This window comes from Corticium candelabrum, chromosome 8 (genome assembly GCF_963422355.1).
Source record: "Corticium candelabrum chromosome 8, ooCorCand1.1, whole genome shotgun sequence".
NCBI classification, from domain to species: domain Eukaryota; kingdom Metazoa; phylum Porifera; class Homoscleromorpha; order Homosclerophorida; family Plakinidae; genus Corticium; species Corticium candelabrum.
The window spans coordinates 8362319-8374226 of record NC_085092.1 but is presented as its reverse complement, the minus strand read 5'-3'; the positions used below and the strand labels follow the sequence as shown (position 1 = coordinate 8374226).

Below are 11908 nucleotides of genomic sequence, written 5' to 3'. Positions count from 1 at the left end.
CGCATGCACTATTAGGCAGTTTTTGGTCGCTCTTGGGTAAAGCTACTTTGTAGATACAGTTTTATGTGTTCCAAGCCAGAGAAAGTCTCAGATGTAGCAGATGATGTGGACGCTATCAGAAACAACAGCAGTTTATGTTGTTCTGACAACAGGCTTTCTTCATTGTTTTCATTGAGAGCTTCACATATCCTTTGACTACTTGTCACCTTGACATAATCTGGCTTCAGTGTATCCAAGAAGACTATTGAGTGCTTCAAACTACAGCTGCTAATAGTAAATTTCTTGGTGCTTGATGCATGTGGGGTGCACTTGTGTTGTCTAGTCACCAAAGTAGTTTTCCTTAATTGCCTAGCTAGCAACATGTCAAATTTCTAGGCCAGAGTTCTCTAGAATGTTTGGTGACAAATACTTACATTGTAATAGTCTTTGTCGTTTAATCATTTGAATGCTAATTTTTGCCATTCCTGACGAGAACACACAGCCGTTACTTAGGGCAGGGCTCTTTTTAAATTACATGTTGGTATTCTCATTTGTGATTCCATCTCTGATAGCTGTGCTAATAATAGAGACGACAGCACAGCTATACTTGTTTGGATCTTGGACACGTTTCTTTTAATCTGCTATAGCTTCACACATCAGTAACTTAGAATGATCTCTTTTAGGTATTGTTTGTGATTAGCTTCACTGATTCTTAGTCTAATATGTTGGGATGCGACCAGACTGTCACCCTAAAATGCAGCAACAAGTTACTAAATGCTTCAAATCACAGCTAGTAATAAAACTTTGTGGTACGAAATTAACAAACATTATTACAACTAATCTGATAGTGTGTTGCTGCCTGGTGGTACATATAGTGCTTATTAGAGGTAACGGTATTGTATACTGTTACAGACTTTGTAGACTGCCACAGTTACCGTATGAACGTAACCACTGACTTTGGTTAGTCTTGATTGCACTGTAATTTCTTCCATTTACCTCCATCACTTTACCTTCACTGTAATCACTAAACAGCACTATAATTCCGAACTCTGTGGACAGATTTGATAAAATTACCACAAGTGGTCTTGGCTTGATTGACCTACTGTATGTCAGGTTCTATTATAAGGTTGTCGATCCTCGTGTAGATTTCTTGATGATGTGATCAGAGCCACTTTAGATTTACTTCTCTCTCACCTGTTGCTGTAGCATAGTGGATGTCTACCGAATGTGGCATGCACATTGGGGCACAGAGAAAATTTGTTATCTTTACCCAGGGAACAAGATTTGTTTTATCTGGGATGTCCAATAGTGAAATTCTATGATAGAAGAATTTTAAAATTTATTATGGCGGAGGTAAAAGTGCTTTGTGAGTGCACTTGTACTCTTTTGCAGCTGCAAGAGTAAGTTCACAGCTACACGATTATGCATCGGCCACAGTTGAGGCAAAGGCAAGGACGACAGCAGCAGCAGCAGCAGCCACAAGCTCAACAGCAGCAGCAGCAGCAGCCACAAGCTCAACAGCAGCAGCCACAAGCTCAACAGCAGCAGCAGCCACAAGCTCAACAGCAGCAGCAGCCACAAGCTCAACAGCAGCAGCAGCAGCAGCAGCAGCCACAAGCTCAGCAGCAGCAGCAGCAGCCACAAGCTCAACATGCTCGAGACGAGGTGTGTGTGTGTGTGTGTGTGTGTGTGTGTGTGTGTGTGTGTGTGTGTGTGTGTGTGTGTGTGTGTGTGTGTGTGTGTGTGTGTGTGTGTGTGTGTGTGTGTGTGTGTGTGTGTGTGTGTGTGTGTGTGTGTGTGTGTGTGTGTGTGTGTGTGTGTGTGTGTGTGTGTGTGTGTGTGTTCACGGCATGTCACACAGCTGTTGCTGGCCATTGATCAAATCACATCGGAAACTGAATCATGAGATTAATTAATTTATGTTGGTAGCCTATAGAGAGTAAGACGTCTTGATAGACTATCTTGATGGCTTCGTTTAGTATAGAATCTCCTTCACTGTTGCAGAAATGTCACCAAATGTGAACACCATCAACATCAACTTGTTGCTACAATATTGCAGTGTAAAGTATTGAAGACATGCTTGTGCTACACTGTTCTGTGCTACACTGTGCTGTGCTACACTGTGCTGTTTAGGTGAATGGCACATGTAGAAAACCAGACTTAATGAAGGTGTTGTGGTTGTATTGTTTTAGAGATCAGCAGAGTGGTTAAGCTATGTGAAGACTGTTCTTGAACCAGTTAAAATACTTGGTGGCTCCATTGGCTTTGTTACTGGCTTACAATATTTAATAAAATGGGAAGCAAGCCTTCCTTCATCCATTCAAGTTCTGCTCTTAATTGGATTTATTTTACTGTCTCTACTGGTTACTTATTGTGTCAACAGTTCTGTTGGACGAGTGTATTGTGCAGCTGTAGCAGTTCTATTTGTGATACAATGGGGTAAGCAATTCTTTCAAGTTTTTAATGCATAGTTGACAGTTTGATTTATCTACGATGGCATGTGTTATAGTTATTGCATTTGAAAAAAGAGATCCTTCTCGTGGAACTTGTTGGGATTATGTTCAAGACAGAAGTTTTGAGCTATCTAACAGCATTGACTTTGAAGAACACATAGGAATAGATTCACTACGTTCTTCCAAACTTCTCAACAACTGGTATATGGACGAAATAGATGAAATGAGGGCAAGCTGGACAGTGGACAATACTCGTTGGTTGTTGACAAAACTTCTGCCTTGGACAGGCAATCCAGGATTCATTGTGTTTTGTTGTTTACTACGAGGAAAGCACAAATTGCCGAGAGTTGGATGGGAAGTTTGTGATGCTTGTGAGGAATTTGATTTTCAAAAGTGCAACATCTCCAAGTCAGAAGGTTTGTCTTTGACTAATTGTGCCAGTCAGTAGTTATAAAAGGATGATAGTAACTCAATCTATTTACTAGTATTTACATGATTATTAGTATTTATTGGTTTTGTTTGTGTTATGCTTTAGCTCATGCTTATGTAAACAGAGATCTTCCTTATGAAACATGTTGGGATCTTATTGTATACAAAGGGCTTCAACTGTCTAAAAGCATCATCTTTGAAGATCACATAGGAGTAGATCGACTACGTTCTAACAAACTTATTGATTACAATGATTCAAAGAAAATGATGAGTTTGAGGACAAAGTGGACAGTTGAAGATACTTACTGGTTGCTGACAGAAGTTCTTCCTTGGAAAGGCAATTTGGGATTCATTAAGTTTTGTTGTTTACTACTTGCAAACTACAATAATTTGCCAGATGGTGCATGGAAAGTTTGTCATGATTGCGAGGAATTTGACTTTAGAACATGCAACATCTCTCAATCAGTGGTGTTTTTTGTTGACTCATCTTGTGTGTCTGTGGTCATTGGTATACTAGATGTTGACATACTCATTCATATGAAGTACTTGACTGACACAGATCATGATCAGAAGATCTCGCCGTCTCAAGTTGTTTATAATGCATCAATTGTCTGCATTGATGAAAACATCACTGCTACTCTAATTCTGAATATTGATAAAAAGTACATTGACGAAGATGCATTTCAAAGGAACATAGCTCGGCAACTGCCAGCTGATCATTCTGAGGTACAGTTAGTTTCTTGGAAAAGAAATAGCACATGGATGTTGCTATATCTCTCAACCAGAGCTGGATTGCGACTTGTGGAGACAGTTAGTAAGAGAGAGGCTAGAGATCAATTTGGTCAAATGATAGCCAAGACATTGTATGCAAATTCAGCAAGAAATGTCTCTATTAAGGTGAAGATAGGTGATTTGCCACCCTCTACAATACATGTTACTCCAACTGGAATTTTTCCAATCAAATTCGCTAATGGCACCTCTCCATTAATTAAGTTTAATCAGAGAACATTAGGTGAATGCGTAATACTTTGATTGCATTTGTGTATTGAAGCAAGCCTAATGTATTTCTTGTTGTTTGTTATAGGAGCAGTTTGTTTGGTGTTGTTATTGGGTGTACCAATAATTATTTACTTACTTTCATCATCTGTCTTAGCAAGTGGCAAGCATGAGGTTGGGCAAGACCATAAACTTGATTCAAGTGTTATTCACAGCACAGGTCAGTATATTTGTGAAGTACATTGTTGATTGGCATACTAGGGAACAACTTTAGGGTTAGCAATGCGAATTCATCTTGCTTGATTAAGGGCGGGCGGCGCATCTCCATTACCGCCTAAACATGTTTTTCAAGCTTATGATTAATTTAGCACGTCTCAGCTAGCATTAAACCTGTTTAAATGTGAACCTAAACAGCTTTCACTAAAATTAGTAAACATGATTCAGAAGTAGTTTAGCTCAAGTGGTTTATGTCTAACAGTTAGGGTTATGGGTTAGGGTTACGGTTAGGGTTAGAGTCAGAGTTAGGGTTGCACGAAGATGAACCCTAATTTTGGTAGGGGCTTGCATTGTTTTTCTTTTTCTCTGGGCAATACTTGCAAAAGACAACATCGGGCAGTTTCAGAAACAGTATAAGATGTTGCAGAGAGCAAAGAGAGCGATTTATTTGACATATCAAACCACCAATGTCCCATCTTTCACTATTGCTGTAAACTCCAACACATCGTCTGATGCTTTCACCTGTGCATCTTCCAACACAGCGGTAGAAAGAACTCTGGCGAAGAATGAAGTCCCGGATAATAATGTTGAGATTTCGGATTTAATATGTAATAAGTAGAGACACTTCCTAACTATAAATGTTTAGATTCTAGAAAAGCATTAAACCATTTTAATCCAGGGAGCACTATACATGGTTGTGTAAATTTGCCTGAACAAAGAACAGACAAACTAGCTAGTTATAGATATAGAATTTTGCATACATTTGTGATGTTGTGTGTTTGCAATAGAAGTATGTATTTTGTGGTTGTTATGTACTGACATAGTAGCTGTTTTGCAGTCAGTATATTAGATCAGTACTTTCATTGCTGTGTATTTGCAGGTGCTATTGATCGTCTCGGTCCAACTGTTAAGGCTGATTATGAAGTTGCTGTGAAGAAGGGGAAGTTGTCAATAATGCGAGGGAACATTGACATGCTTGGTGAAGAAGATGCAGGCAAGACGACATGTCAGTACATAACAACCACAAAATATATACTTCTATTGCAAACACACAACATCACAAATGTATGCAAAATTCTATATCTATAACTAGCTAGTTTGTCTGTTCTTTGTTCAGGCAAATTTACACAACCATGTATAGTGCTCCCTGGATTAAAATGGTTTAATGCTTTTCTAGAATCTAAACATTTATAGTTAGGAAGTGTCTCTACTTATTACATATTAAATCCGAAATCTCAACATTATTATCCGGGACTTCATTCTTCGCCAGAGTTCTTTCTACCGCTGTGTTGGAAGATGCACGGGTGAAAGCATCAGACGATGTGTTGGAGTTTACAGCAGTAGTGAAAGATGGGACATTGGTGGTTTGATATGTCAAATAAATCGCTCTCTTTGCTCTCTGCAACATCTTATACTGTTTCTGAAACTGCCCGATGTTGTCTTTTGCAAGTATTGCCCAGAGAAAAAGAAAAACAATGCAAGGCCCTACCAAAACTAGGGTTCATCTTTGTGCAACCCTAACTCTGACTCTAACCCTAACCGTAACCCTAACCCATAACCCTAACTGTTAAACATAAACCACTTGAGCTAAACTACTTCTGAATCATGTTTACTAATTTTAGTGAAAGCTGTTTAGGTTCACATTTAAACAGGTTTAATGCTAGCTGAGACGTGCTAAATTAATCATAAGCTTGAAAAACATGTTTAGGCGGTAATGGAGATGCGCCGCCCGCCCTTAATCAAGCAAGATGAATTCGCATTGCTAACCCTAAAGTTGTTCCCTAGTATGCCAATCAGCAATGTACTTCACAAATATACTGAGTAGCTGTTTTGCAGTCAGTATATTAGATCAGTACTTTCATTGCTGTGTATTTGCAGGTGCTATTGATCGTCTCGGTCCAACTGTTAAGGCTGATTATGAAGTTGCTGTGAAGAAGGGGAAGTTGTCAATAATGCGAGGGAACATTGACATGCTTGGTGAAGAAGATGCAGGCAAGACGACATTGGGAGATGCTTTTCTAGATCAGCCATTTATAGAGAAGAGGGAAAGCATGGTAGGGGCAAACGTGAAAGTGATGAGAACGGGAGGCGGTCGAAACACAAACTGGAAGGAACTGAAACCAAAAGAGAAAGAAGAGATCATTGATCAAGTTCTTGTCAGAGGCTTTCTTGCATCTGTTGAAAGCCAACAACACAGTGAAACAACAAACAAGATGGAGCGAGTGAAACAACCAATTGAGACAACAAGCAAGGCAGAGGAAGTGAAACAACCAATTGAGACAACATACAAGACAGAACAAGTGACACAAGATGACGATGTAGAGGTAGCTATTAGACAGGCAAGCCAAGAAGTGGAACAACAGTCATTAAGTAGTATCAACACAGTAGGTTTACCAACAGCCAGAGGAGGAACTAGTAAAGAAGGCAACGCTACGAACTTGAGGAAGCCACTACGCGATTTGTTGTTTTCTAAAGAATTAACCGAGGAGCAAGCAAAGTTAGCAGAGGAACTGCGTCGTGACAAGGCTGCATTAGAAAATAGTAAAAAGATGGTGTTGATCACAGTGTGTGATCGCGGTGGTCAAGAGCAGTTTTTGATGACACACGCAGCATTAATGGCAGACAACAGTCAGCACAGTGCAACCGCTTACATGATAGTGATGGATGGAACAAAGAGTCTTGCAGATCCCATACCTCAATGTTTCTTCCGACCAGGACAAGGAAGCGAGCAGTTGGTCATGCCACGTTTTGGCCCTACATCGAGACGTGAGCTGTTAGCTTACCACATGAATGCCATCAAGATGGCACACCCAGTAGTGGGTTGTGGTCCTTTTCTTGGTCAGGGCTTCATTGATCAAGCACCAGTTACATTTGCAATGTCAACAAGACAAGACAAAACAAAGGACATGGATCCAAAATTCTTAGATGAACAAGAAGAAATATTGCAAGACATTGTACAGAAGAATGACTTTGGTGGTCACATGGTGTTGGCGGAGGAAAACCCCAAAAAACTGACTTTCCGTGTTGACAACACACGATCAGGCACTGGCAGTCCGGATCCGGTGCTAACGAAGGTGAAGGAGATATTTGTAGCAATGGTGCGGTCACTGTGGAGTCAACGAGATGCTATTCCTTTGACTTGGGCAGTTCTCGATAAATTGTTGAGCAGGGTGTCTCAACTGGATGACAACGAAGGCAAAATACTGGACATCGAAGAAGTGTGTGCGTTGGCACGAAAATTTTGTGACATTATGACACGAAGAGAATGTCGATTGGCACTGCAGTATTTATCAAGTTTGAGCACAATTGCGTTTTATTCTGATGTGAGTGAGTTAAAGAAGAAGGTCTTCACTGATCGGCAGTGGCTGGGTGATGTTCTCAACGTTTTTGTTACCGTTCATACGAGCAACGTGCCACCAGAACTTTGGGAAGATCTGCATAAATTGAAGAAAGAAGGAATGATGTCATGGCCATTGGCTCACTATCTGCTGCTGCAGAAAGGTGTCAAGGAAAGTCAGTTTGAGTCCATCCTGTACCTGCTGCATCTATTCAACGTCATCTGTCCTATGATCACATCACCGGAGATGCTGAAGGCTGTTCTGAAGGCTGGACAGTCATTCTTTGTTCCTTGCTTGCTGGAACAGAGATATGATAACAAGTTGGCATGGCAACAGCTGGCCGGCTCCACTCAATTTCCTCCCTCTCTCATATTTCGTCCTGAAGGGTTTGAGGCGATTCCCGAGGCGATTCCCGAGCCGATCTACTTTCGCTTGGTATCTCGTTGTGCCACTGAATATGCCAACCCTTGTCCCATACTAAAAAGAGGTCATGCTGTCTTTTGTGTGGATGATGATCTTGATCTGGAACTGGTTTACCATGAACGGCGTTACATTATTGCTACAGTATATTCTCTACATCAAGAGTTTTCTCGTGATGATCTGAAACATCAATGTAGCATCATTCGTCACTTTCTCATTCATCAGCTCAATGAAGCCAAGAAACGAGGATTGGATGGCTTCCAGTTTACTGTATGTGTTAAGCCTCCTCCAACTGATGCTGAAGATGCCAAATCAATAGATGATGACTCTCTTGTGTGCACTGATAAATATCCGCTGCAAGAGTGTTTGGTGAACCGGAAGTATGATTATGTGCCACTAGACCAGTTTCCTATTCTGGATATCTGGTTTAGTGACTCAACGGAAGTCTCAGGTGAGTGTGACTGTTTGAAGAATTTGTAATTTTCTGCTACTGTAGTTACATGTTCGTATGGTATTGAAACATCTTTTCTTTATTTCAGATACTAAGACTGCTCTCTCTAATCCTGATGACACATTGAATGCGCATCAGTTAGTCAAAGTTGCTGGTGAAGTTGCTCACGAGTGGCAGGAGTTTGTAGCACGTCTAGCACCAGCATTGTTTTCTATTGCAAAAATTAAAGCCATAAATGATGCGAATTCAACGCCATTTGAGAGGGCTCGTGCAGCGCTGTATACGTGGACTGATAATATGGGCAAAGCAGCAACATGTCGCTTGCTAGTTTTACCATTATTGGAAATGGGCATGAGACAGCAGGCATCTTATCTATTTGGAGATGACTTGGTGAAAGCTATTAGGGGTAAGTAAATATTTGAAAATGAGAGAATATAATGTACATTCAACTTTCAGCTCATAGTTACAACAAACTAAGGCTGCAACTTGTTGCTAGTATTTTATGGTAACAGCAAAAGCATTGCAAAGTTTTAGAAAGAAATTTCTCCACGTGATGACTGAGTTTTGTCTTCTAATATGGCATTCCAGCTGGGTTGTAAGCAGGGTGTGATATACTGCCCCATGTTTAGTGCATTCTGCTTCATCTTGAGCGTAATCTGTTTGAGCGAGCTTTGATAAAGTCAACGAGCATGAACTATATACAGTTTAGTACACACTCAATCACCATGCTGTGTGCTCTGCAATTTTGAGGGAAAGCAAACCCACTGCAAAAATCCAGCACATGCAAAAAGCTTAATTAGGGTCCTACAAAACTCAATAATATGCCATTGCAACAGAGGCATGGGTAGCTGTATTAGTGTAATTAGCAAAGTCGTCTGTCTATCTAAGGCATATCATCATTGAATATTTCAATGTTTGGTATCTTGCTGCAATACGATAATAGATCTTTTAACTTGACACTTGAGAAAAATACAATTTTTTGCCTTCCACCAAACAAGCAACGTCGACCTTGTTACATTAGCTGACCGACCAGACACAGATGGCAATGTACTGTTGGTGGACTTGATGGTGTCTTCTGATTAGAGTCTGAATGAAGGCAGTTGCAAACCAGTGTCCTTCTTAGTAATCCAGTGCACTACTCAGTTTGTTTTTGCTGGAAAACTGCAGTAGTACGCGCGGTACCCATGTTATCCAAACTGTACAAATACTGTAGTTGGATGCACACGGCTAGCATTTTTAGTGCAGTATACCTACTTAAGGCACTATAATGGCAATCAAATTGTGTAACTCTAGAATTTTGTAGCTATGTGCAGACTCTGTCTGAGACTAATACAGGCTAGAATTGAAAGTATAGAGCAGGCTCTAGAGCCTTTGATCTCCACAGAGCCATTATATACAGGGTTACAACATTTATGAATAAATTTGTGTAGCCTGCAAATTTTTGAAATGAAATTGGGCTTATATAAATAGAAAGTGCATGGTGTCTTCTAACAAATGTTGGAGTGAAGAGCCGCACCGAACTTACAAAGTGTCTGTCTTGCTTGTATCAGGAGTTGAATTGAGGCATTATATGCTCAATTAGAACAGAGTAATTTAGTCAACAGTGTGAGTGTATACCGGCCTTCTAAGGGCAGGAGACTGAGCTAGGGAAAATTGGCAAAACTCAAATGTTTTCGGCCTACATAATCTGTCATTAATCAGTTTATCATTATGTAACTGACTGTTTCTTATATCAGTTATGTAAGACTGTTTGCTCAGAAATTCTTTATTTACACTTCACAATAACTGAGTGGGTGTGGGTATAGACAAAATAGGTGTGTCTCTGTAATTTTAACTTTTGCTAATATTTTAAATAATGGTCCAACTTTCTAATCAAGACAATGTATTGCTGGTTACATCCTCATGATTGTGTGTTGTGTTGGGAATGTTACTATTGACTTAGACTTTTAGAAATAGACAACTTGTCAACTGAATTTATAGTTTTGTGCAGGCTAACTTAAATTGTGCACTTTGTATCACCTCTTACCAAGACCTGATCAGGAACAGCCTTGTGGTTTTATAGAACTGCCACACGCATTGCAATGATAACACATCTTTACTGAAATTTGAACATGAGACCTGTATCAGGATGGTCGCCTGCAGAGATGTATTAGAATAGGGAAATTATTTGGGAGAGGGAATTCAGGTGAAGGATTATTTCAGGGAAAATACAGTATTCAAACTTATTTGAAACACTTGAATGGAAACCAGAATGCTATTGTACATGAAAGACTTATAATAATAATAATCATTGTATGATCTTTACAAAATATTTAGTAAGTGTCTGAGGTGAATATCCTGTATATTGCAATAAAAGAACGAAGAAGACATCTTTCACACATTATTTATGATTTTAGTTTCCTTTTATATTTACTGAATATGTTAGTAATACTTTCTTGAACTGCTGACGTTGCATCTTGTTTGCAAATGCAAATAAAAATAATTTAAGATATCAATACAGTTTCATATAGATGATATAGTTTCATTGATTAGAAATTTGTTTACTAATTGCCAGTGATTTAGTTTTATGTGTTATTAAAGCTTGGTAAAGAGTAACATTAGTAAGTAAGTTTTTATATTTTGCAACTGAAGCAGTGTGCACTTTGTTGTGATTTGATGATTTTGATTCACACTGTATTTAATCTTGCACTGAACCTGTGAGGCAGCTGCATGTGTAGTGAAACCTACTAGAAATAATTTTAGACATCAGTAGATCGAGGTTTACAAACATGACAAAGTTCAATTGGTTAGAAAGTGTTACACAATTTGTGTTGTTTGCCATTGACGTATTTCGTTTCAGGTTTTGCAGCAACTACAGCATCTCAGCTGAAGTCTGATGCTGTGGGAATGAACTTGGAACAGGTAGCTGAATGCAAACTGAGTAGGAAGCTCCTCATCGCTGTTGCTCGGAAGGTTGCTACGTACTGGACAGAATTTGCTGCTTTTCTTCATCCAGACATGTTCACTTTACACATAATCAGAAATATTGAACGTGAACACCAAAGGCTGTTTGACCAGGCTCGTGCGATGCTGGAACACTGGAACAATTGTCTGGACCAACAAGCTAGCTGTCGTTTGATTGTGAAAACATTTCTGGCCATGGAAAAGAGAGCTGAAGCAAGTTCTATATTTGGTATAGACCTGCTAGAGTACATTGAAGAACACAATTAATGAAGTGTTAGTTTGCAGACATTAGTTAATTAAATTGGACTTTTGATCTGTTGCTTTTAACCACATAAACCAAGTTATCTACATGTATGATTTGATGTCAATAGTCAGTATAGAGATATCCAACGTGTTATATACAGATATGAAAACACATCAGGTATTGAGAATGTGTTCTGATTGTTTATAATGTGTTTTATGATTGCTTACTGCACTTACACGATGTACATTGCATTTTAGTAAAGAGACAATCACTGAAATTACTGTACACAAGTAACTTTATCAGATCCATTAAAACATGCATTCATGTTGCACTCACAATAGATTTCTACTGTATTACAGACATGTATTTTTCTACCCATTATCTGTCTAAAACCGAATGTTAATTAACTTAGAGGTCACTCTTCACTCGACCAGAGTAG

At 39.3% G+C, this 11908-nt stretch overlaps 2 protein-coding genes across 2 annotated transcripts; both read left to right on the top strand.

The window, feature by feature from the left end:
- Positions 1-1221: 1221 nt before the first annotated feature.
- On the top strand, positions 1222-2007 carry LOC134183126 (ataxin-8-like). The gene is made up of 2 exons (XM_062650591.1): positions 1222-1644; positions 1984-2007. The coding sequence occupies exons 1-2, from the start codon at positions 1402-1404 to the stop codon at positions 1999-2001; spliced, it is 261 nt and encodes an 86-aa protein (XP_062506575.1). The 5' UTR covers positions 1222-1401; the 3' UTR covers positions 2002-2007.
- A 25-nt stretch (positions 2008-2032) lies between these two features.
- LOC134183123 (uncharacterized) lies at positions 2033-11657 on the top strand. Its single transcript, XM_062650590.1, has 8 exons — positions 2033-2418; positions 2489-2848; positions 2968-3873; positions 3946-4077; positions 4954-5079; positions 5952-8282; positions 8371-8688; positions 11122-11657. The coding sequence occupies exons 2-8, from the start codon at positions 2638-2640 to the stop codon at positions 11490-11492; spliced, it is 4395 nt and encodes a 1464-aa protein (XP_062506574.1). The 5' UTR covers positions 2033-2418; positions 2489-2637; the 3' UTR covers positions 11493-11657.
- The last annotated feature ends 251 nt before the right edge of the window (positions 11658-11908 follow it).

Coding starts and splice junctions, on each gene's coding strand:
- LOC134183126 (XM_062650591.1), top strand. CDS start 1,402: ATGCATCGGCCACAGTTGAGGCAAAGGCAAGGACGACAGCAGCAGCAG.
- LOC134183123 (XM_062650590.1), top strand. CDS start 2,638: ATGGACGAAATAGATGAAATGAGGGCAAGCTGGACAGTGGACAATACT. Junction 5,080..5,951: donor AGATGCAGGCAAGACGACAT/GTCAGTACATAA, acceptor GTGTATTTGCAG/GTGCTATTGATCGTCTCGGT. Junction 8,283..8,370: donor TGACTCAACGGAAGTCTCAG/GTGAGTGTGACT, acceptor TCTTTATTTCAG/ATACTAAGACTGCTCTCTCT.